Source organism: Fundulus heteroclitus, chromosome 3 (genome assembly GCF_011125445.2).
Source record: "Fundulus heteroclitus isolate FHET01 chromosome 3, MU-UCD_Fhet_4.1, whole genome shotgun sequence".
Classification (NCBI taxonomy): Eukaryota; Metazoa; Chordata; class Actinopteri; order Cyprinodontiformes; family Fundulidae; genus Fundulus; species Fundulus heteroclitus.
This window is the reverse complement of record NC_046363.1, coordinates 6,172,258-6,198,775: the sequence shown is the minus strand read 5'-3', so window position 1 is coordinate 6,198,775 and position 26,518 is coordinate 6,172,258. Positions and strand designations below refer to the sequence as shown.

Below are 26,518 nucleotides of genomic sequence, written 5' to 3'. Positions count from 1 at the left end.
TCTTATTTAAGTCCAACTGTTCACTCATGCCTTAAAGATAAAGCCTTAGGAGAAATACTTTCTGGTTTAAACAAGTTATTAAAGCCACAAGAACATGGATAAGTAAACTCCTTTTACTCCTAGACGTGCATGTAAGCTGAGATATTTAAATGAGCATGCAGAGTAGAAAACACTACAGCAGGCTGGAAACTACAGAAACAGGCGCTTTGTGTTTACATTCTGTGAATTGTCCCATGCCAATGAGAAGTGCAATATTATACATGCTGATGGATTCTAGAGATACCAGCTCTTGACCAAAAGTTTTAAGATGATGTAACATAGTTTTTTAGAGAGCCACTGTTGTTTGTACCTTGTGTTCTTGCCAAACGCTCCTGATGCAAACATGTTGCCTTTTTATTCTATCACTGAGCTCTCCGTATAAAATGTATTGTGTAAATCTAAAACCTAGAAACCTCTTAATAAAAAAATGACACTGAGCTGAAGTGTGCCTTTATTTTTTAGTGCAGCTAAGAAGGTTCAGCTTTCACAAAGTCTGGTCACACTGGTCCTGTTTCCCCCATAGTTTTGGGCCTGGACAGGAAATAATCCTCTGACATTGTGTGTCATAAACGTCTGCCCTATGATCAAGGTATCAGTTGCAGATAAACTCTCAGTTTTCACTCATGCTCACGTAGCAAAGGCCGAGGCTGGGGCGTGTTTGGTCTCACTTTATGTTGCATGTTCTGATGCTCCCTGTGGTAAAAAGAGAAAAAGTAAAGGTGATTGTATAAAATGAAATGTGCAACTGTGTCATGATGGATGTGTTGACTTACTGTTCTGAGTGGGGTTAGGGTTACTAGACGGCAGCTGGTAGCTTTGCTTGTTGCTCACTGACTTGATGCTGCGGTCAGTGAAGGAGTCTGAGCAGAAGAGAGCGTTTCTGTGGTAAGTATCTGTTTCTACCTTTAGGTTTTAATATTTAACGTGCAACAAGCCATCTTGGTTATATGTAGTGCTGTGATCGCTAAATCAATTTGTAATTAGGTTCAAATTCAAAGCCAGTGTTCTTTATCTCTGTGTGTCACCATTTGGTTTTGGGTGAAACTAACTTATTTAATAATGAATTGGCAAAGTGGCCGTTTATCTTTACAATTTGATAGCACGCTTGGGGAAGAGTAAAATGTGTGTGCCTACCTAAATCTGTGGAGAAGGACCTCTCAAGCTGACTTTGTCTCCTCAGCAGCACCTCCTCCCTCTTCAGACCTGCCATGTACTTGGAGTACGACCACAGCAGCTGAGGGGAAATGCCAAGACGTCAAGTGTGATTTAATGAAAGGTTCTGTCAGTGGACTCAAATCTTTCTTTTAAGTGTGCGGTTAATTTTCTGTCAACATTTTTGATTGTCTTCCCTGTAACGTTCATTTCACAATGCTTACATTTCTACAGACAGTCTGGGTTAATTACTCAAGTCTAGGATCTTATGTCTCAGTAGTTATGACAGTTTGCTGCTCTGAGACATGCAGGTATGTTAACACGATATGAAGAAGAGAGGACAACAGGAATAACTTTAGACTGAACTTGCAGTAGCAACAGCTGGAATAGCCGTTCTTTGGACGGATGTGAACAAAATGGAGCGTTTGGTGAAACTTGGCCGCGTCGCAGTCATTGAGTAGATCTCCTCTGTTTATTAAAGTATTCCAAAGTAAAACTGAAGCCATCCGTCCAAAAACACCAGTAAAACCTTGGACCCCAGCATACAACATTAGTTCAGGAATACTTGCTCTGCGTTCCCTTACATATGGCATTATCAACTCTTCTCCAGATTCAGGAGAAGTCCCCTTCAGTTTCAAAATTGCTTCACTGACTTCCATCTGTCAGAAACTGTGCTTGGACCTTAGGATTAATAACCAGTCTCCCATCTTTCTTTAATCAACAACCTTTTTGATAAGGCAGTGACCAGGCCACCCAACTCCACTGACATGTTGTTATGTCTACAACCATCTGCCTTCAGTAGCCATCATAGCACTATGAATGGTGAGAATACCCAGCAGTGTTTTGTTCTGTCAACTCTGGGCAGGTCAGCTTCCTCATCCTTCTGGACCTTACATCAACCTTTGATGCCTTTCCAACCTCTGTGGCGCCTTTAAGGCTCCATCCGAATACCCTCAATTACAGCTCCTAGCTCCTGTTCCTTGACCTTTCACGGGCTCAACAGAAAGAACTGTATTGTGGGGAGGAAAGGAGCTTCGGACTGCTGTGCCGAATCTAGACAGCCTTTAACGTCATTATGTGATGGACACACACATGTATGATGCGAGTGCCCACAGCCTTCTGAAATGAACTACAAAGTGCTCAATCTACTTTTTCATTGATTTCCGTGAGGGGGCGGTGCTTATACGTCATGTCACGCAAAGGATTGTGGGATACTTAAAGGCTTCTTAGCACCGGTAAGGGACGTCGTGGGGTTCCTGGTAAAACTAGCTGCAGTGGGGAGCATACAGGCTACTTTTCCTACCTCCTTCCTTACTGACTGCACTATTCGGACAGCACTGATCATGGCGACCACTGATGCACTTCTGCTTTGGCTAAAGAGTCCTTGCTCTGTAAGGGTATTCAGATTGAGCCTTAATTTTGGTTCTTGGACTCCTTTAGTTCAACATCCACAAGTCCCCCCTAGGTCAGATCATCCATCTCCATAACGATACACAACTATCTCACTACCAAAATCCTCCCCCCAACTAGCTACCCCTACTATTAATTGTGAACTGTTAAAGTAGAAATGCATCATGGGTCTCCTCTAACTCCCTCAAGCCTAACAGTAATAAAACAGAACCACCTGGTCATGACTCCCAGCGACTCACTAATCAACATTAATGGTTGTCTCACCAAGTTTCATCAAATTGGCTTTTTTTTTTTCCACCTCAAGACCATTCCTGGAATGTGGTCATGTCTAATTTACTCTTTAACAGAGATATTGATCCACACCTTTGTTGCAATGAGGCTGGATTGATGCAAAGAGGCCCCTGTTTGGGATTCCCAGCAACCCCTGGACAGGCTTCAGTTTTTACAACCCAGCTGCTCATATGCTAAAATTAAGCTTTACCAATAGAAAGTGTTGTAGACAAAGGCATTCATGAGTGGAGTTTATATTTTTGAGAACTCTGAGCTGAATGATGTTAGTTTTTAAGTGGGGAAAGGCAAAGGATCGCAGCTTATCTTGACGTAAATTAACGGCACTCTTTGGGGTCAACGAGATTTTTACTGACATTACAATGAGAAGGAGCTGCAGGATTGTATCGTTATGGTGCACACATGTTGTCTGTTGAGTGTCTGCACTACAATTTTTTAGTTTGCCCTTTTTCCCATCCATAAACAAAGATGTGCAGAAAATGTATTTATTTACACGACTGAACAGTTTGTCAACAGTCGAATTTCATTAAAGCGAAACATTATGAGCTTGTTCAGTTCATACAGCGCCAATTTACAACATGTCTCAAGGCACTTGAGAAAGAAAAAGGCAGTTCAATTAAATCATACAAACACTGTCAGTTTAATCCATTCAGATTCAATCCAGTGCAGTCAAGTTCAGTTTATTATTTTCACATTGGTTAAAACATTTTTGACCTAAGCAAACCCAGCAGATTGCATGGAGTCCTTTCCACAATTGCTACATGCAATAGGGATTGCTGCAAAGTCAACAAACAGTACAAAGGACTGTTTACTGTGGCTACGCGCTCGTCCAGGAGGACTGAATGCTGTAAATTGAAGACTCAATGCAATCTGCTGGGTTTCCTTAGAAAATCCTTTAACCGATGTGAATAATTAACTGAATTTGGCTGCATTGCTTGATAACTAGGATCAAATTGGAACCTGTCTGGATGATTTAGCCATTTTCTTTGTAAAGTGCCTTGAGAAGATATCTGCTGTGAATTGCTGTTTTAAATAAAACTAAACTAAGCCTTCACTGCCAGCCTTTGAAGCCCCACATCATTGAAAAGATCCTTCTTCTCACTTACAAATCCCTAAAAGCCTTAGGCTCCGAGTACCTGTCATATACACGGTTTCAGGTGCTAATATCCTGAACCATGCATCTCCCATCTGTGACTTTTACTGTATTCTTCAGAAACGCTGAGCCTTTTTTACACTGTTTTAGATTTGAATACTGCTCATTCAAAAAGCAGCTATTGTTTTGACAGAAAGGTGAGCCGAAATTTCTCCACAACAATGTGAGAAGCCAATCAATTCACACAGAATACAACCACTTCATATTCCTGCTGCTTTGTTTTTGTTCAATAAATGGCTGATGGAGATGCTTCCATTTGCTTTTCACTTTGGGTTAGCATGATTTAGACAAGAATCCACACAATGTTTCTGCTTTAGGGCAGACGACAGTTTCTCACTGGTCGTGTGGGGGGAGTCATCGGTGTGCCGCTGTGAGACTTCGACCGACTCTTTTCACTTATGTCCTCTTGTTCCAGTTCATTTTCACTCTTCTCCATCTCATCCTCTTCTCTAAAGCAGGACTCCTGTCTCTCCTGCTCCTCCTGTGAAGAAATGGACCAACTGGATTATTTGCAATTGTAATTTTCAGTATAATCTTTTTTGTTAAAACTTTGTTCTTTTGGTTGATTTTCTCACCCGTGCTCTCCTTTCAGCTTCCTCCTCCTCCCTCCGTCTCTGTCTCCGTTCTTTGGCTCTGTATTTTGCCCTTTTCTCCTGGAGCAGGGGAACAAGCTGCTTTTTGCAGACACTCCTGCTGAGCTCTTGAAACTCAGGCCAAAACTTCAGCAATTCACTGAACACTGATATCTTGATGAGCAAAAGAAGCATGAAGAGTAAAGGAAGATATTTTTACTGTACACACACACACACACACACACACACACACACACACACACACACACACACACACACACACACACACACACACACACACACACACACACACACACAGTACCTGTGCTTCTCTGAAGATATAAGGGCCGAGCTCATGGCGCTTCTCCAGAATATGCTGAGCCTGATCAGGAGAAATGTCTATCTGCAGAGCAGGCGGCATGGAAGAGTTGATGAAGCAGCTGATGATGGTGGAGATTTTTTGCTGGATGATGGCCGGTTTGCTGTGTGAATGACACAGGTCCTGTACTCAGAGAGCAAACAAGAGAGGAAGCGTGTAACGCTGTAGGGTCAAGTGCTGCTGCACACTGTGAAAACATCTCTGATGTTGTGTGGACCACGTCACCAACAGCACAGAAGCCTCTGGACCTGGTTTACCTTGTATCTCTGCACCTCCACCCAGAACCGCACGTCATTTTCCAGGAAGTCTCCTTTGAGGGAGACAAAGTGCTGGAAGTGCTGGCAGGTGGACGGGTCGAGCAGAGCTCGCCGAAGCAGCAGGATCTCCTTAGAGCAGCTCATCCACAATCTCTCAGGCTGAAGACAGGTAGCAATAATAGTAATCAGCTAGTGATAATAGATTAAACATGTTATTTGCCAGTGAAGATATATTATAAGGATGAGTCACAATTATGGAGTTGAAGCTATTTCTCTAATTCTGTCACGTGAAAAATGTGCTAATCTTTTACATCTGTATTGTGCTGTGTAGAACAGAGGATGGGTGCTGAGCTGTTTAGTCAAGTAAAGTTAGCAATGCGCCTTTAATTCATCCTAGAGCAGCAAAAAAGGTAAAAGTCAGAGCTAAAAGCCAAGTTTTAAAGAACATCCTTAATGGCTGCTGGTCAGGAAATTGTTTGTGCTATTCTTACCTTGGTGGCTCCTTTCCTTGCTCTGCTACGGTGGTAGATGTGCTGTGAGAATCTCTCGGCTTTTCGCAGCTACCACACAGAAGCATACAGGCCAAGAGTCAGAAGTTAAGACTTGAAGAGATGCCTTACAGTGTCCCTCTGGTGCTCTCTCTCTCTTGGCTGGAACTGTCCCTCTCAGCTTTCTACCTTTAATGTGTTTCTGTGCTTTCCAGTCCCCTCTGCTGTCTCCCAGTTTGACCCTCTCTGTCCTCATTTCACCTCTTAAACATCTTTTCCACCCATACCCCGCCTCCCTGTCCAGACTGTAATGCTAAACTCCATGTACTGTTCATTACCTAATGAGGGGATCTATGTCACTAAAGCTTGTAAACGTGATAACATAATGAGGCAGAGCAGCACAATCTGTGGTTTTCCACCTGAAGCAGCACTTAGTAGCTGATCCTCTAACCCTAATGTGTGTGTTAGCACTCAAAGCCATTATTCAGCCGGAACCGACTTTAAACATGATACAGACTGCCTCTCAAATATTAAATACAGTTATTGGCTAATTTAATTAGAGCAAATGCCATCTAATTAAGAAAACCCAACCATCCGTCCAATCCATTCTCTGAACATTACTGAAACAACTGGGTTTAATATGATCACAGCGCCTTTCAGATTTTCCCAGATCAATGTATTTTGTTGCAGATGTTATGTATCTTTCATAACTGTGAAGTAAAAGGATAAAGATATATTTTCAGGATTTTTAACACATAAGAGTGGCATGCATTTGTACTCGGCCTCCTTGAGTAAATACTGTGTAGAGCAATCTGGGCTGAAAGTCATGGGGTATCGACAGATCCATCCATCATCTATGCACGCTTATCCCTCATGGGGTCACGAGGGGTGATGGTGTCTATCTCCAGCTATCAATGGGCGAGAGGCGGTGTACAACCTGGACAGGTCGCCAGTCTATCGCAGGGTATCGACAGATATTGCTGCCTATTCTTTGCAAAAATACTTCAAGCTCAGTCAAATTGGTGAGAGGATCTGTGAACGGCAATCTTCAGATTTTGCCTCTTATTCACGTGTGAATTTCCTTTCCAGCCTCTGTAGCGCTCCTGCTACATCACCTCCATGGTGTCGGTCCTACCTCTCCAGCTGAACACAGTTGGTAACCTCTGCCCCAGTTAACTACGGCGGGCCTTTAAGGCGCCGTGTGAATATCCTTAATAGCTTCTAGCTCCTGCTCCTAGCTCCCGTTCCTTGACCTTTCACGGGCTCAACAGAAAGGACTCTGTCGTGGGGTATTTTACTGGGCCATTCCAACAAAAGAAAATTATTTAACCAAAATCTTTCCATCAACGTTCTGGATATATCGTAATACTGAAAGATAAATCTGAGCTCCAGTGTCAAGACCTGTTGTAATCTCATCTGACTAGAGTACCACCTTCCACATGGTTCCTTCTCCTTTGCTTACCATGGCTTGCTGCAGACAGCAGATAGGCATTCTTTGAACAGTAGGTTTATTTTCCTGTCAACAGATTTGCCCACCTGACCAGTAAACCAAGTGGTAAATGGACTGAACTTATATAGCACTTTTCCAGTCATGCTGACCACTTAAAGCCCTGTACACTAGAGCCACATCCACCCAATTGCACACACATTTATACACCGATACACAGATCAGTAGGCAACTTGGGGTTAAGTGCCTTGCTCAGGGGCACATTGACATGTGACAAGGGCTGGAAGTGGGAATCGAACCCACAACATTCCAATTGCAAGACAACTACTCAATCCGTTAAGCCAGTGGATCGCCTCAGCTCTTCCAGAGTTACCCGGGCCTCGTGGCAGCTTCCTTGGTTGATGCTCTCTTGGCTAGGCACCATTTTAGCCGGGTGACCATGTCTCCATTAAACAACTGGAACATGTATTCTTTTCTTTGTGCTTCAAAAGCATGCACTACGTTCTGTTGGTCTGTCACATTAAACACATTGAAGTTTGTGGTTGGAACTTGACAGAATGAAGAAAAGGGGTGTGAAACATTTTTTTGCACTCTAGCATAAGAGCCTGATAGCATCTTTAATCTGAAAAAAAAAATGTCATAGTTCAATGATTCAAATACAAACTAAAACTGATGTAAAACCAAATGCTATTAAGTCTCCAAATGTTTTCAGTTCTAAAACCAAAGCATGGTATATGCATCAGTTACACCTATTAATGGTCATGAAAAAGGAGCAGCAGTCATACCAATTTATGGCTGCTGGTTCATGAAAGCGGGAGCATAAAAAGAAAAATCAAGTCAAGTCAAGAAAATAGCTCAGAAAATGTTTTGTAGTTTAGATTTTAACCAGCAGGTTAAAGCTCCACTAAAATCTGTGTCCTGTGTCCAGTGGACTGCTCATTTCTACACTAAAGGTCACAGGATGCCACCCAGTGGTGGATGAAAACAATTGTTTAGAACTGAGCCACAGATTATAAATGTGTTTTCATGATAAAAGGAGCCTAAGCTAGTTTTTATCAGCAGTTTTCAGAAATGTTGGTGCAGCAGCTTTGAATAAAGCAAAGTGTGGGAATCAATGTGTTCACCTCTTCCTTGTTTTTCTGTCGCTCAATGAACTCTTCAGTGGAGAGGAACAAAGGCATCCATGTTTCTTCAATGTGATTCCTGATTATTTCCTGGATTTCCATCACCACCGCGTTTGAGAGGTCTTCTGACTTGAGCCGCTCCTGTCCACCTGCCCAACGAAGTATCTGCACAGGCAGGAGATAACAGAGATGGTGGGGGTGTAGCTGCATGTGCTCTAGCAGGATTGTTAACTGTACTTTTTATACTGCAGAGGTTGGATGAACAACACGAGGAAGTGTAAAAGAAAAGTCAAACGGTTGCCAGCAGTGAGAACCCCAGCAGAAACTCTCTCTCATTCCTCGCTCCTGCTGTGGTCTACATATTCCTGCAAACTGTTCTTTTCATCTTCCACTTTTTTCAGTCCTTATACGTTGATTTGACCATTTCTTGCGTTCCTATATCTCCTTTATACTGTTTTTTTTCGTTTTATTTGGAAAGTGCGCAGCTGTGCTTGCCCTCATTTACTCTGGTTAGGCCTTTGAAATGAGAACCAGTTACGGAGTGGGAATCAGGAGATGAAAGAGGGGCATTGTGTGACTGAACGTTGAAGGGCCAAAGCAGTAAAGCTGTCAGTCTCTCTGCCTCGCACACGCAGAAGAGAACCAACAGTGAGATGTAAGAACAGCTGCCAGAGCCAACCCCTTCACAGTCAGAAGCATTAGTAATGGCTTTCTAATTCAAAAGCGATTTTAATAATTGTTTTGAAGGAATTCATAGGATGACGCTGACAAATGACAAACATGTTGCTTCAGTTTAATTCATGTCAACACAACTATTTTGCTGTTGAATAAAACAGAGTAAATTCTGAACATGATGCATGATTTTGAGCTGCTGTAACAGACTGAATATTTAGAGGGGATAAAATCACTGGAAGCTACAGAGAATAAATGTTTTCTGTGACACTATCAAATATTGTACCTATGGGTACCTTTAGATAAAGCGACTGCCGCATGTCATATAGACTCATACTACATTTAGATGCTTTCCTTCTTCCTTATTTTCATCCTAAAATCTACAAGTCTAATCTTCAACTATAAATGTCAATATAGATTTTATCTCATAGATATTGTTACTGGAGCTGATTTCAAACCATGCTCTTCTTGATCACGTCCTTTCAGTTCTAAGCAGGTTGTCTTCTTGCTGACTCTCCAACACTCTGCTGTCACCATGAGGACTGCAGGATGCCAGAAGATGGAGACAAAGAGTTGGGCTTTGTTTATCAAGTCCAGACACTGAGTCTCTGTTAAAGCTCTCATCTTGTTTTTGAACATTTATGACACAAGCAGTTTGGTTTAAATTCCGTCATTTAAATGTAGTGATGTAGACACTAATATCTGTGGATAAGATTCCTTTTTATGTGTGTTTAAATGAATTACGTAGTTACCACCTACATCCTTCTGTTGTTCTGCTGTGGCAGGGCTAGCAGGGCCAAAGAAGTACTTTTTGTTGAGGTACTTGGCAGCAATCTGAGATGACCTCTCCTGCCTGATGGCCTTATTCTTCTTCGAAGTCCTCCTGTATCGCTCCAGGTCCAGCCAACACATCAAATGGATACTGCACAGGAATAAAAAAGTCCATAAATCTCATCTCACAATCCCACCTCTCTGCTTGCTACTCCTCTTACCTGGCATCATGTTCCTGTAAAAAATTCATGAAATGTCCAATCTCATGATGCTGACCAAGTATGGAACCTAAACGATAACCACGGTAAATAGGAGACACGCTGGACCATGAATCACGGTCTCGGGAACCCTTTGAGTGAGTGGATGGAGGAATAGATGAAGGAAAAAACTTCCGCTGCTCCACATGAGGAAGACACAGGAGAAAACCAATAGATCTATTCAGCATTGTTTCAAAGGAACACGTCAAAACTATTTACAGGTTCATCCAAGTCTGTTTTATAGCAAAGTTCTTGCCATGTTAACGTTCCATACAGGTAGAGCTCAGAAAATTTGAATATTGCATAAAAGTGTAATACCTTTTGCCAATTCTCATAGATAGATCGATCGATTGATTCCAAGCGTTTGTTTCTTGTAATTTTGATGATTCTGGCTTACAGGTAATGAAAACCCAAAATTCAGTGTCTCAGAAAATATGAACACTGTGAAAAAGTAAAATTTTCTAACTTTTTTTTATATATAGAAGACATGAAAGCTGAAGAAGCTGGTTGTTCAGAGTTCTGGATCCAAAACTCTAGAGTGCTTCATGAATTTTGGGTTATCATTACCTGTAAGCCAGAATAATCAGAATTACAAGAAATAAAAGCTTGAAATATTTTCACTCTATGTGTAATGAATCTATAAAATAACCTGAAATGACTGGCAAGAATTATTTCAGGAGATGACGTTGCGAGAGAAGGGAAAGAATCCGGCAAAGATCCACGGGCCAGGACTCGAACCCAGGACGGCCGCGTCGAGGCCTGAAGCACCATGGGGCACGTGCTCTACCTCTTACCACTAAAATACTTTTTCATACACACCGAGAGCTCAAAAATAATAATTCTATTAATTTTCAGAATATGTATGAACCCTTTTACATGTTGAAGCTTAAGCCTGCAGACCTGTCCCAGCTGCTGCTCTGACGCTCTGTACAGGTTCTGGAGTTCTCTGTACTCTGGACTGTCGATGCAGCGCACCTCTTCCTGCACACACACCTGGACACAAACACAGCTGTTGGATTAACTAACGGATTAAATATCTGCTTATTTTGCAGGGGTTAAATTCCAAATTCTTATCCTGGCTGAATATTTCTCTGTATTAAACATGGCATCATTATGGTCATTTGACTTTGTTTTAATGTTTGTAAGACAGAGTTTAAATCATAAAGGCTTTACAGTGTATTCAGAAAGTATTCATGCTCATTGCAAACTTCAAATGTATTTTATTGTCATTGATTTATTGACTTTATGTCATGGACCAGCACAAAGTTCTATATAAATGTAACATTTATAACCCTAACCCTGGAAGATGAAGCTCTGCTGCAGTCTCAAGTCTTTTGCATTATCCCCTAAGCAGATATTAGTTTTTGCAGTGCAGATGGTGTGTTTAGTTTGATATAAAATATCAGTTTTCCATCACACACCAATGTCCAGAAAGCTAATTTCTGGTCATTCAGTTTGTAGGTGGATGGTCACGTTGCTGTAGGTTTCCAATTGTGCCATACTCTATTTTCAGATGATGGGTTGTAGTGAGCTCAGGGAGATGTTTAAAGCTTGGGAAATAGTTTAAGAACCTTGACTTCTATTTGTTTACAAATGCTAAATGCTAAATAGATGGAACTTTATTAGCACTAATGTTATATTACTACCATCTGAGACCATCATAGAACAGCTGGACACACCAATTAGACAACCTCTGAAGGCAATTGGTTGCACTGAAGTCTGTTTAGGGCTGTGGAGCTTGCAGAGCTGAATGCAAAAGACTAGATGGTTCACGTAGTTAAAGCACCTGCTGGAATGACTCTTGGTCCGCGTTGATCAGCAGCGTCCACGGCTCCAGAAGGATGTCCAGTGCATGTTCCACCACCCCATCAAACAGCTCCTCAAAAGCCGGCAGCAGTCTGTTGTACACCTCCCTCTGGACCTCTGCGCTAACATTAATACTCCTCCTGGCAGAGCTGAAAACGTAGGTGGAGTAAAGGAGCTGGGGAAGAGAACAGATGAGAAAATCTTTTCAAGCGAGAAACATTTTGCTACAAAACCACAATCACTTTCATCACCACCATTGCTCTGTGCTTTTACAATCCCACTTTCTCTCATCAGAGCTGCCATCACACCAAATAAACGTCACTCATTTAACCCTCTTGGCCATGGCACAATGGAAACAACACCAAATGTCATCTCTCTCGTGACCTAAAAGTCAACTTAAAAAGGGTTGCACTGTGATGTGTTCTGGCCCGAAACATTTTTCTCTTATCCTTGGTCCCAGCATGGTCGAGCACAATGGTTCTAGGTGCCTGAGCTGGCCCAAAACTGTGGGTGGAACTCATTTGTTTTTTTATGAGAAATACGACTTCTCCACCTAGAACAGGAAGAAGGCAGAGAGGAGAAAGGTGGAGGCTAGGCTCCACAAATCAATGAAATATGTCAATATATTGGCTGAATAGGGATGGAATGCAAGTTTCTGTGTAAGTGTAAATGGGAAGGAGGGCACCAGAACGTCGGGCTGAATATTTGTCTACTGGTTGCTGATTTATAACAAAATTATAAAAAGGTTGTTTAAACATTGGTGATTTCTCCGTAATGATAGAACATGTACTGCAGCTGACCTGTGCCTCTCTCTGCACTCTATAGGGGTCCAGTCCATCCTGGTAGAAGAGCTCATGGTAGTGCTGCAGGTCTCTCCAGAAGTACACCGCATTTACCCAGAGCTAAAACCAGACACAGAGAAAAAAAATTAAATAAATCACGTAAAAATAGATGTTCATTTGTTTCCTTTCAGTAATACCAAGAACATGTGGGCATCCATTACCAGTTTAAAACAGCTATTTTGAAAGAATTTAAATTTTAAAAGATGTTTTCAGTCGTCTTTTTGGTTATTTGCTGATAGCATTATTTTATAATTTTTGCTTCATAGTTTTAATTTCATTACACTGTGTATCTACAATGTAGAAGGTAAATAAGGAAAAGCCATTTAATGACAAAGGTGTTTCCAAACTTTGACTGGTAGCGTCTTGACTCCATACGCTTGGATTTACAGTCCCTCGACCATAATCACAACAGCAATTGGCAATTAAAATAACTTCTTTTAGATATTGGACATAAAAAACAGCACCTCTTAAAAATCAATGACATAGTCAAGTAATGCTTTATTTAGACATTTCTGGGGCTTTTTGATTAGATTAAAAGTCTGTGTATGTGTAAGAGTCATTTAGCAATGCAATACAAAACCGATGGTAAAATAGAATTTATTATATTTGTCTGTTATCTATGGCTACTGCCAATGATATTTCTTGTAATCCCACAAATCCTTTATTTATACTTCTTGCACAGCTGTTAAAGAAAACTTGATGCCTATTGAACTATTTTCTTCTCAATAACGTTTCTCATCTCAGTTTTTCCCCAAACAAGAGCAAATAAATGACCTTTGGGTGCAAAGCCAATTGAGCACAACCAAAACAACAGTCACTGCCACTGGGGAATATTCTATTAATCTTATTCTATAGGTCTTATTTGCAAATGGGTCTAGGCAGGTGATGAGCTGAATATTGAGCAATACAAATATGTTCAAAATCTCAACAAAATTTTTATTTTTTTTCCAACATTTGCAGCAAATCCTTTGTCTTTAATATAACTGATTAATAATGGCCAGGGTCTCTAGGACTGGATCCACCCAACAATTCACCCAGAGAAGATTGAAACTATTTATTGTATTAAAGTATGGAGTTGCCAATAACTATTTACAACTCCAGACACTGATTTATTAAAAGCATATAGTAAAAAGGGTCATTGTTCAATTCAGAATCAAAGTAACACATTTAAGATTAGGGGTCTTTTCCTTACATTTAATTCCTCAAATTATTGCTGCTTTATAATCAGATCTTTATCAAGTGGGTTTAGTGATTTGCCCTAAATAATTATTTATGTTGTAAAAAAAAAAATCTCTTATAAAAAGATTTTGAGTAAAAAATGTTAGTGTTTAAAGGGCCTCTGAGTCATTCTGCATTTACTTGGATTTATTTTAGAAATAATTCAAAATAATTTTTCTTGTGACCTTTTATGTCCCTCATCTACATCACAACACCACGCATCTACAGTGCAACCATTGTTTGGAAGAATTCCTCCGCTTTTTGTTTGGACCTGGTTTCCAGATTGTTCACAGAAGTGTGTGAAGTACTGCCCAGTCCGAAACTCAGCAAACAGAGACTGCAGCATCCGCTCCATTCTTCTTCCAGGTGGTAGCCGACATGCGATTGACCTCTTATGAAACACAGACACCACAACGAGAGGCTTAATACATAACTGAAGAAATGTGCAGATGTGTAAGAAAGCAATTCAGATTTTAAGGGGTTAAAAAGCAAGCTCTTCAGAAGCAAACAGGACAACAGCTGATGGCTGGGAAGAACAAGGACCCAGTGATGCATGGAGTGAGGCCAACCTGGGTAAAAGCAGAATGAGGGAATGGGAACAAATTCACATCTTGGTTCCGGCTATTTATTGTTGAGCCACTGCAGAGCTTTTTTCCCGACTGAGAGCTGTAGCAACACGTTGTTGTCCAAAGTCCCACACGAGGAGGGGCATTTGGGACATCCTGAACACACTGGGATGTCCGGAACCGAGGAAGCCTGTAGGACGGACAGAGGAAAACAAGTTTATCAAAGAAGCTCTTAGGCAGCTCTTACAGAATACCACGTTTTATAGATGCTATGAAGTGTGTTGTTAAGTGCCTGTAAGCTACAGAACAGTTCTCTGTCCATGTGAATAGAAACACACCAGTAGTTGAGTAGAGGCTCAGTTAGGAGGCCCTGAACTGAGCACAGTTTGCTCTCTGTCCAGCAGGGGGAGGTAGTCAGCCCCAACCTGGAGAGCTGCTCCACATGCATGCAGCTGGGACTGCTGCTCAACAGGTACCAGCTCCTCATTACAACCAAATACCTGGGGAAAGTAGCATCTTATTCACTGCTTTACATTTTCTAAAGACTTTGCTTTGACAAGGAGATAAGACAAGTAGTTTAATACAAAAGGTGTCTGCTGATGCAGCATTTTACCTATTTTTTCGCTCGTTATGTGGCATTGCCCTCAGTCTCTCTACATCCATCCAAAGATTTAGGAGCTTCTCTCCTGTTGTTCCTCGCAAAAACTCCTTGAACTCATTGAAGCCAGGCCTGTTCCCATAGCAACAGGAGTCTTGCCAGCCCAGAACCACAGCATTTGTCTTGTTTGTGACTTTCCCACCCATCTCGCTACTCTTCTCAACCCCTGCTGGCATAGCTCTCCTCCTCATCACAGCATTTATAAACGTCTCTTTCTCCCTGTCCAGTCTTATGTTGTCTTGATTGCCGGTCCTGGAGAGGTTTGACTGGTGTCCAGATTTGCTGACCCTCTCAGAGGTTTCGGCCCATCTCTCTCTGTGCAACATGTTCACAGCATCTTTAAGCACCTGATTAACCACTCTGTCTGCCAGGTACTTCAGCTGTTTATCAGCAGCCATGTTGTCACAGGTCCGACTGAGACAGTGTTGTTCTCCAAGACCGGCCGAGAGGCCAGAGCTGTAGTCTTCCTCGGTTTGCTCACATTCAAGATGGGAGAAGGCTGATGAAGACAAAGAGGAATAAGTGAATTGATTATTGATCATGAATATTGAGTCAGTATGAGGTGGATCAGACAAACCCTGAAGCTTTTACACTCTGCATGAACTGCAGTTATACCTAAAATTTTTATACAAGCTCTTTTTGTACCTCAGTGCTAACTTGTCTACCTTATTTCTGAAGAAAAAAAAAAAAAAAAAAACGTGTTTATTGTTTTAAGTAAATCAATGACATTTTGAACTGAACCCAGGACCTGACTGTGTTAGATTTAAAACCAACCTTGTTTTACCGATATGCTCTCTGGAGAACGTGAACGTCTCAGAACCTTGAATGCATTGAAGTTCTCTTTGATACAGGAGCAACAATGCAGTTCTGAGGCTGAGCAAGAGCCTCGGTCCGACCGCCTTTTCCTTTCATGGCCACAGAAGTTTGGGTTACACCGAAACAAGAGCTTGGCCAGTCTGGAAGAAAAACGAACACGAATCACCTTCTGTCACAAACTCTTCAATCACATGCTTTACTTTCCTAATTTAGAAAGCAACTGAATGTTTCAGGGTGATAGTCTAATTATTTATCACCGCTTATTGTTTTAGCTATTCCTCTGATCTGTGTAGGGGTATGGTTATGTGGCATTAGAGTAACCAAAGAGAAATAAGCCAGCAACAAGAAATAAAAATACATTCCTCAGAAACAGTGATTTTTTTTCCCCCATTCATAAGAATTGTAACTGGTTAAACATTATAAATTAGAATAATAAAAAAAGCAAGTTGACAAGCAATACAAAACAATTATGTTTAAGATTGATTATGCATTGATATGCATGTTAGGACTTCATAAGTAAGCTTATTTTGATTTTTGATACAAAGTGTCAGGTTGTAATATTATTGAAACGAGATTGAAGCTCCTCATTATAAAATACTGAAACCAGATATCCACGCTGTATGAAAAGAACCCTATTTCTCCCTCACTGACATCAAATCTGACAAATGTGTTTCTTGTGTAGGTTTGAATTACAAAAAAATGTTTTTAATTGAAACTCGAGAAAAATGAGCAGAATAATTTATGACTTTCTTCAAAGTCTGAGCTTTACAGGCTTTCAAACGGCATTGGTGTCATGGCTTTTAAAGCTTCTGATAGCTTCATTTACAACATTATAAGCACACCTGTAAATTATCGTATGGCAAAATCTCAAACAAAGTGCTTCCTTAATGAGAAAGTAGAGAGGAATTTGCTCGGATATCAGGGACCTTGTAGTCCTTGTTGTCCTCGGAAATGTGGACCTTGGTAGATTTGATTCATCCTTGGGTACAATGCTTAAAGGCGCCATCTTCATCTATTCTTAAAATTGCAACTATAAGCAGCATAAGAAAGTCCAGGTATCAAACCCAGAACAAAAGCAAAATATGTGGTATCATGATTCACTGAAAATAGTCATAAGGAGGCTCAAAGGAAGAAAACTTTACTCCAAAAGCAACAAAAAAAAAAAAAAAAATTGTTTGCAAATACACTTAAGAGCATTTGATGACATGTCCTGTGGTCTGATCAAATAAAAATTGAGGCTATTGGCCAAAATAATCAGTTTCATTTGAAGGAAGAGATGAGTAAGATTACAAGCCTCAATCCTGAGAACAACTGTGCATTTGCTGCAGGAGGACTGGTCCAATTTCCAAAATAGATTACATTACAGAGAAAAAAAAAACATTGTGTGGAAATCCTGAGACGATATCTCAAGACATAAGACAGGAAGCAAATTCTTGGGTAAATGAGTTTTTTTAAATGGACAAAGATTCTGATCAAACAGCCAAATTAGGTCAAAGGTTGCTTTGACTGTCAGCCAGCCCACATGTCAAACAGCCTCTTTCAATTTGCAGACGATGCGACCGTAGGGGTGGTCTCCAACGGTGATGAATCAAGAATCTTTATTGTAATTATGTGACCATAATAAAATGTTGGTGAGACAGGCTCAGAATTCACACAGACACAAATCAAGGTATATTGTTCAAGTTGAATGCACAGATAAAACCTCCTGCGAAGCTAAAAGTGTGCAAGTAGTCCTTAGCAGCTGATAAGATTTAAATGATCAAGTAAAAGAAGACAAATAGCTTTCACTTTACAGCACGATGTAAATTAATGTGCAATTGCATGGATGCATAAGGCAAACATTCCCCGAGAAGTTAAAAAGTGTGCAAATGGTCATCAGCAAAAATTTAAGTTTTCAAGTTGAAACTGATGTTCAAGTCAAAAGTCAGCTAGCAGTCAGTTTGCAGGATGATGGAAAACACTGTAATTGTCTGGATGTACCAGAAACAGAGGCAGCCTACAGGAGGGAGGTGGAAACCTAGTGCGGATCTCAGTGCTCTTGCACAGACAATCAACTAAAAACCACTGGAGAGGGTCTGCAGCTTTAAATTTCTGGAGGCGTCCACATCCCCCGCACCATTGGCAGGGCTCATCAGCATCTTCACTTTAAAAAAAAAAAAAAAAAAGGCAGGATTGCCTCAGAATCTCCTTATGAACCTCTACCCATTCCTCTCAGTGTGATAAACTGGATGCTACAAGGAGGAACAGAAGGAAACAAGCAGCACAGGTTATTGGGTCTGACCTCCAAGCCATCAGTCACATCTCTGAAAGCCGATGTCAATGCAGGGCCAGGAGCATCATCCGACATACAGCACCACATCCGGCCCATTACCTCTGTAAGTTCCTGCTGGAAGGGCGCCAGATTTTTATCATTCATATCTGCGTGTCGAGGCTGAAAAACAGCTTCTGTTAACTGGCCTCTGACGCCCTAAGTAATACAATCGTACTACTAGATGACAACCTGCTTGTGTTATGTGCAATTCATTTCTATCAGTTTATTACATTTTACCACATTTATGCATGCACAGCTTGTCTTGCCTGTTTTACCCTAGGTGCTACTGTCTAAGACTCTATAGTTCACTTCTTCTCACCTATAACTTGTTTATAACTGTCCATATCAGATAGTTGCAGACTCTCCAGTGGCTCTTACACTGCGTTATTCATATGTTGCTTCATCTACGACTTATCTCGGTACCAACGCAATTTTGTTGTAATGCTGGCAAAACATGATAAAAGCCTCTCTAATCCCTCATCCAGCTTTACGACAGTGTTTTGGAGTGGCTACCCCTACACTTCAATCTGACTCAGTCCCACAGAAGATCCATGAGCAGAGCAGAAAAGATGTGTGAGTGAGGCAGCAGACAAACCTGACCCAACAAATTGTTACGCAACCAAATATTAAGGGAATGTCGGTATACTTTTGACAAAAGCACTAAAAATGTCAATATTGTGCTATTTTTAGCAAAATTAAATTTTAGCCATCTTAACTGTCCCCAACCAGGGAACTCTTTACTCTATTTACAGTGCATCATCATCTCATTTTCTGCTGTATAATACCTGTATTCATGGTAGCAATCACTCCGGAGGAAAAAGGGCAGTCTTTTCTCTTTAATCCATCGAATTCCTTGCCCTTTATCAAGGCACTGCAAAGATGGAGACATTCCTTAAGTCACGTTTGAAAATTTCATCTCCACTTCTACTCGTTTTCCAAAATACAATCTTTCTTACACAGACAGAGTAATGGTTGTCTGGTGGTGGCGCGCTGGAAAACACCGGCGGATCACCGGGAACCAGAAACGATTTCCTGAGTCTCAGGGCAGTTCTGATTCTTTTGGAGACAAACTGAGCTGCTCCATTGACCACCTCAAAAAGCCCAAATTCCTGGTTGTACACCAAAGCCTCTGAGAAAGACTGAAAAAAGTAACAGTGGGCCTTAGGAGAGGTTTGAGCTTTTTGGATGTTTGCATCTGAATGTTGAGTCTACATTACCGGCAGACTTAAGAACTCATTGAAGTAGTAAACCAGTACGGTATCAGAGGCCAGATAGCTCTCCTGTAAAAAGAGCAAACGCTTAAAGTGAAACAATTCTGATAAATAGAAGTTATGAAAAAAATGAATGGAAACTTGTACTCACAAGGTTGTCAGCAGTAAGAGAGGGAATTTCTTAAAATGAAGAAAAACGTCCATTTAGTAAGCATTACAAATGTCCTCAAAGAGTGGAAGTATAAGCTTTTGCTCTTACCAGCTGAAGTAACTCCACACATTATTCGTCTTAAACATTCAGAGGCATCTTCCAGATTTTCTAAAGACAGGCAGAGCAGTCAATTTTAAATCGGTTCTGTCGTGTAACTACAAACAGTGCAGGTTGCCATGGACTCGTTTTCAAAACAAGAAGCCTGTAAAAGTTTAACTAGAGAAAATAGAAGGCTCTAGTCATTTCTTCCAAGGTGTGTCAAGGTTACCTAATTCTCCAAGAGAAAAAAACCTGAGGGTTTAATAACATGTCTCTAAAAAGGTTAGAATCCCTTGCATATAACAAACAGAAATAACCTGAATGACATTGCTGCAGTTCACATTTGGCAGCATTAGATGGCACCAAACGATAAACCAATTTGCACAACTTGGGTCCAAGATTTAAATGAGAAGTCAGGCATTTTTAGAAAAACCATGTCATTTATTTAAAAAAAACAACCCGGACACATACACAACTGTAAAACCGGAATATTTAAAACTAAAAAAATATATCTTTACAGTGCATCAAGAAAAGTACTTCAGCACACAATCAATATCCATAATTAAAAAGCTGTGCGCTGGAAGAAAACAGAGGGCCAAAGTAAAGACGTTGAGTAGCACACACACTGTTTAGAAAAGTGCCACAAAGAGTCAGGGAAACTCCTCTTTGGGATTTAAAATGCTTGACTGACTTGCAGAGAACAAACTGACTGGAGTAAACATTTAATTCACAGTCTTCGAACATTTCGCTTGCTTTCAACACTTCCTGGCAGCAGCTTGTCCTTCTTGCGGCGGCCTGCCGACTGACTTCCACATTCTCTGGATCCATGGAAGGCACACAGGCATGATATGCAAAACTGAAAGCCACAGTCAGCCCGACTGCACACACCCTCCCCTTTCACCGAGTGACACCTTGCAGGATGTTGACATTTTGGGCAAGGCTTGAGGCTCTCATCTCTAAAGAGGGTTTTGGCAATCTGGAAGAAAGTTAAACTGAAGTTACTACTGAAGGCTCTACAACTGTTTAAGATTTACCCTTTTAATTCACAACTCGCCTCCAGGAATTTTTCCCGCTTGCTGCTGCTGCCGCCTGAGCTTAGAGTGCTGTGCTGTGATGGTGTTAAGGTGCTGTTTGCTGACTGTGGGGTGCAGTAGCTAGACGTTCTGGCCTGGGCCTGAATCCCCTTCAAGGCCGACCTCTTTAGCAGGGCAGATCTGGTCTCTGCCTCAGAGATGTGGACGACACCCACACCACGCTGCAACCACACCAAGAAAGATCAGTACATGTCATAAAAGACAGGATATAGCATTTTGTATTTGCATCAACAGTTTCACGCTAAATATCTGTTTTGCTGTTTTAAGCAAACACTGATCTTGCACATGCTTTCAAGTCTTTGTGCTAGAAGTGATGAACAAGTCATTTTAAGGCTTAAACCATAGCGTTGGCAACAATGGTATTCTAAAAAGACTCGTGATTGACAAGGACTAAGCAGTCACTAAATTGACAAAACTACCTCAAGAGCTTCTTCTAGTTCACTTAGGTGGATTCTTCTTCTTAGGCTAGCCAGGTGGTCCTGCTGGATAATTTCCTTCCAGCTTTTGCAAACCAGACCACACCTGTCAAGTAAAGAAGACCAATGATTAAAAGGTTATACAGCAAAGTGTAGCTAAAGTAGTGACGTACAGCTCAAAACTTAGAATAGAATGAAAAAGTTTATCCATCACTTGTCTCTTAAAGCAACACTCAAGATTTGCAACACAGTGAAAAATGTTAAGCCAATCTTTGAATTCTGGGTTTTATTACGAGTAAGCTGTAATCATCAAAATTAAGTCTCTCAAAACTATTGCGTAAGATCAATACAAAAAAGGATGTTTGAAAACAGAAATGTCAGGGTTCTGAAAAGTATGTTCATTTCTGTGCACTCGATATTTGGTCTTGGCTCCTTTCTCATAACTAACTGCATCAGAACGGCGTGGCAGAGGTTCTGCTGAGCCGTTCAGGAAGCCCAGCCTTTGATAGCTGCCTTCAGTTCACCTGCATAGTTGGGTCTGGTGTCTCATCTTCCTCTTGACAGATTCTCTACATGGCTCTGGTCAGGCCAGTTTTCATCATGTCTGAACCACAATCATCAAAATTACAAATAAAAGGCTTGAAATACTTCACTGTGATGAATCTACATAATACAATTTCACTTTCTGAAACAAATAAGAATATTTAACTTTTTTACATTTCTAATATTTAGAGCTGCACTTGTACATTAATTTTCTAAATATCTGTGGTACCTTTTTATTTGTGTGCTTTCCAGACAGATTTTGGATTAGATTGGACAAGTGTTTTATTTTTATTCATGTTATTAAAGGTATATTCTTCCTAATAATTCAATAAAATAGTAACTAAAATGAATAAGGTAAAAATGGTTACAGTACATTAAAGGAATCAAGATTTTAGTCTGAAATCATAAAAGAGTGGTTTTATAACCAGAGTTTGAGTAAAATATTGTAGCCCACTTTGAATCTGTGTATGATAGGATTGAATTTCCTAAATATCTGTATATAAACATCTGTGGTGAGTTGGCACTATGTAAATAACCTGAATTACTAAAAAAAAAAAAAAAAAAAAAACCACACACACTTATCACCTGTAGAGACATTTGGAGCTCAGCTTGCTAAATATATTAGCCAGGATGTGCCTCAGATCCCTCTTCTTCAGCTCTGTCAGTATGTCCACCTTCCCCAGTCCCATCTTCCTGCCTATCAGCCCTGCCAAAGGCATCATGGTCCTGAACGTCACCGGAGTCTTGGCTAGTTCTGCTATGGACTTCAACTCTTCCTTCAGACTTGGACTTTGACCAGACCTCTGAACCTTGTGCTGGCACATGGCATGAACCAGCTGCAAGGCTGGAGTCAGAGATAGATTGACTGGGGTGGTCCAAAGAGGACTCGTGGCAGGATGAGCAGGATCTGCACAGCGAGGTGTTATGTTTTCAAGCTTAGAGGAAGTGTCTTTCAGCGGGGTGTGGGAGTCACTTTTTGCAAAAACCAGGCTATTAAAACATCTAGCAGGCATTGTGCTGCGAGGGGTGGCATCTGCAAAGACGTCATTAGAACTGTAGTTAGACGTAGGGGGATCTGCACGCTTTCCATTTCCTGGGTCTTCCTCAGATTGAGATCCACCTTCTTCAAGAGTAGAAAGCCGATGGTGACGCTGCAAACGGGAGCGCCTCTTTGCTTCGGTCAGATTTGGGGTTACATTGACTCCTTTGGAGGCAGAGGTGAGAAGCTCCTGGAATGAACCATCGTGGTCCACTGAGGAGTCTTGTGATTTATCAAGTGTCAAGGAACTGAAACCACTGTCCTCACAAGCAGACCTGTAGCAAGAATAAGAGGAGGGGAATGTTAACATGGTTTCAGGGTCATCAAGCCTTGACATTTACAACGAATGTTTAAGCTAAATTTCAACCCTTTTCCCAAAAACAGAAATATGTAGCTTAAGGGAATTAAGGACGTAAAACTGCAGAGATTGTGCCACCTTCTGTTCCAGGAAGGCAAAATGGATGCTTCTCTATCCCTAAAACACCATTCTCACATCAGCTATGGAAGCAAAAATCCCACTGGAGAGCACAAACTACAGAGAATGACAAGTTATCTCTTAAGATTGACTTTCTCACTGATCTCCCATAAACCTATTATGTTAATAAATACCAGAGATTGGCTTTAAATAGAGGGATTGTGTTAGGCTATGAATGAAAGGACAAAGGGAGAGACTTTTATATAAATGTTAGGAAGTTGACAGATCAAGCTTTTATGATGAGGGAATCATTGCTTAAACTTGCTAAATTTAAAATATTAAGCTCCTCTTAGTGAAATGTATTTACTTGAGCAAGGATGCTATATTTTTGGTACATTTCATGTGTAGGGCCAATTATATAAAATATTAGGCTTATAATACAGCAGGGATCAAACTGCCAAACCTATTGAGAACTGATATTAAATCTAATTTGTTGTTCTCTGCTTTGTCGTTTGGTCTGTCAGACTAATCTGGTGTTTTGGCATTTTAAACCAACAGGCCGACAAGCTTGAATTCTGCTGTTCAATATTTGTATGTTTGGATGGTAAAACTGGGGGTGGGAGAACTGGATCAGAGGAAGCGGTAATAAAAAGAAAAAGCACACTTACCCGATGTTTTTAGGCGTTTGGGCAGACAATGGCGTGTAGAAATCACACAGAATATCAGTTTCCCTGCTTACTGGCGATTGAAAGTTTTCTTTGGTTAAAAGAGGGGACAACTTTTCAGAGCCTGGAGTGTCTACATCAAGTTGATGGGCTGAAATGCTCTCCCTGAAATCTGCTTCTGTGATTGAAACACTTCCGTCGACGGATGGGAAGGGGCAAGTGTTGAGTTGGCCGTCTTCACGGGTGGACGTCCTCATCTGGGTGAAGAGCAGTCGCCGCTTCCTGCAACACATGGCCCCATCGTGGCCCATGTTGGAGCTGCTTGTGGCCTCAGCAGTTGGGAAATCCACAGAATCAAAGGAGGCACTGAGCCAGTGTTCAGATCTCAAAGAGGCCTCTGCATGTGTGGCGACAGGTGATCCTGTATTGTCGTTTTTGGCTCTGGTGGGTTTGCATGTTAGAAGTTTGTGCCGCAAAAAGTTGCCCCTTCTGTTTAGTTTAGGGGTTTCACACCAGCTCGTTACAGATGCCGCTTCTCGGGTTTCTTTGCCCAAAACCCTGCTCTGCTGTCTAGAGGTGACGCGAAGCCTGAGGTTCTCTTTAGGAGTTTCACAGATTTCCAGTGGAGACGACAACCCAGAAAGATCAACTCCACTGATGCCCCGTGGGCTCTGGAACCAAGCCGAGTATCCACTGTCAGAGCAGTCGTCATAACAGTGCTGGCCTTTTTGGCTCTGTAGGCTGACATTTGAGCTAGGGGTCCACTGCATTGCCCTCCTCCTGCGGCCCCTCCACAAGGGCTCCAAGAGAAGAAAGGCTGTCGAGCGACCTGAAGATGGAAAAACAGCTGATATGTTGACATTGGCCGCGTTGACTGGTCAACACAAAAGCCAAATTTACACACGCTTTTCTAGACTAAAATGTGGATAGCTCTCATTCAGCTTCTCTGGAATTTTCTGAGTGTAAAATAATTTTAAAAAAACACTTGTGTCCCGTTTACAGGACAGCTAATCTTCATTTTTACTGCGTCTCATTTAAATTCCTTACATTTCCAGATTGCGTTCAGGAACCTTGGTCTTCTTATACGTCAGCACAGAGGCAGCTCCTGACAAATGTTATGATGAATGCTAAGATGACCCGTTCAATTGGTAAAATACTAGTAAATAAAAGTTAGATAACTTTACAGCGTTACATTGCATAGTTTAATGTGGTTTCTTGTTCAGCCACTAGATGGCAACAGAACACATGATTTGTACTAGGGCTACTTCGGCAACACACGTTCATGGGCATTTAAAAAGAAAAAAAAAAAAGCACAATCCACCAGTGAGCTGCATCTAAAACGTTATCTCCCCCCGTTGCTCTTCCTGTTTAATCATACTTATATCGATTTAAAAATGACAATAACTATAAGTACGGAAAATTTATTATTTTGCATAAAACTAAGGTGAACTCAGACTCTACTAGTTTAAAAAGGTCAGTAGTGGAAGGCCTTCATAAGACACAGTACCAATGAAGTAGCTCTCAGTTTCCAAAAGGTTCATGAACCCTGCTGTACAGTATTTTTGTACAGCTAGTAAGTTAAATTCTCAAATACAATAAATTTGGTTCCACAATAGAACAGTTACAATGTGTCTATAAAACATACAATTGTCTACCATTTTGTCCTTAAAAAAAAAAATCACTGATAGTACAGTCTAATATATTGTCATAATGGAAACCATAGGTTAAACCCGTTGTCTCCACTGTAACACAAACAACTGTACACGGTTTTATTTTTCCCATTGCATATGCATTTTTCCCCACCATCCTTTATTTAAAATTTCGCAGGAATCAAACCTATAGTTGTGTTGTAAGTTTTTGAAAGCTGAAACCTGAGCCCTCCTCCTCTGTTTAAAGTTGTTTTTTCTCGCTTTACGTAAATGGCTTCCAACTTTAAACAAAGGAAGAGGGCTCAACAATATTCAGACTGCTGATTGGACAATATTATTAATACTTAGAACGGTAAAAATAAACTCCTTTCCCCTCTCTCTTTTTCATGTGGTTTAGGGAGGGCGGTGCACTATTGCTCACTATGAGCCGGCCGCCCCTGCGTCAGCCTTATGATATATTACGCTATGGAGGGGAAATGAGGGAGGGGTCTGGGTCAGGTTGTTTAAAAAAAAAAAAAAAAAAAAAAAAAAAAGTCCTCCCTCCCCCCACCAGCGTTGCTAGGGGAACCAGGTGCTGTCGACGTAAATCCTCTGTCGCGTGCTGTGGTGCCGCTATAAACACAGCTGTAACCGATATATATTTAAGCAGAGCCAGCGAGAACCGTGCGGCGGCCATAACGGTAGAGCAATTAGTTTGGCCCAAACACACCTGAGTAAAGGCAGAACAAGCTACTAGGAAACCAAATATAGTGGCAGTGTTCTCGAAGTTGAGGGACACTTATGTCTATATTAAAAAAAAACATTTTTACCAATTTTTCACCACATTAATGTATCGAAAATACAGCGAAGGACAAATGTACAGTTTATTTGTGACTTCCGTTCAATATAAAAACTTACTTTAGCTGCTCCCAACACAGCAGACTGTGGGCCGCGTTGTTGCCTCGGGTTCAGTTCCAGGCCGTGGCTGCTTGCTGCTGCTGCTCCTGCTACATGTTCACCCACACAGCCAC

The 26,518-nt window shown here is 41.1% G+C and overlaps 1 protein-coding gene across 1 annotated transcript; it reads right to left on the bottom strand.

Annotated features, from left to right (window-relative positions):
• Positions 1–366: 366 nt before the first annotated feature.
• On the bottom strand, positions 367–26,518 carry LOC105933121 (regulator of G protein signaling 22). Its single transcript, XM_021321480.2, has 25 exons — positions 26,406–26,518; positions 19,697–19,756; positions 19,589–19,617; positions 19,444–19,506; positions 19,183–19,365; positions 19,012–19,097; positions 15,874–16,055; positions 15,055–15,598; positions 14,780–14,941; positions 14,445–14,631; positions 14,147–14,266; positions 12,616–12,717; positions 11,796–11,990; positions 10,910–11,002; positions 9,974–10,146; positions 9,741–9,903; positions 8,310–8,474; positions 5,742–5,810; positions 5,251–5,409; positions 4,937–5,116; positions 4,618–4,788; positions 4,380–4,523; positions 1,174–1,273; positions 813–899; positions 367–732 (listed from the first exon to the last, which is right to left on the bottom strand). Exons 2-25 carry the CDS (start codon positions 19,716–19,718, stop codon positions 704–706), a joined length of 3,408 nt encoding a protein of 1,135 aa, XP_021177155.2. The 5' UTR covers positions 19,719–19,756; positions 26,406–26,518; the 3' UTR covers positions 367–703.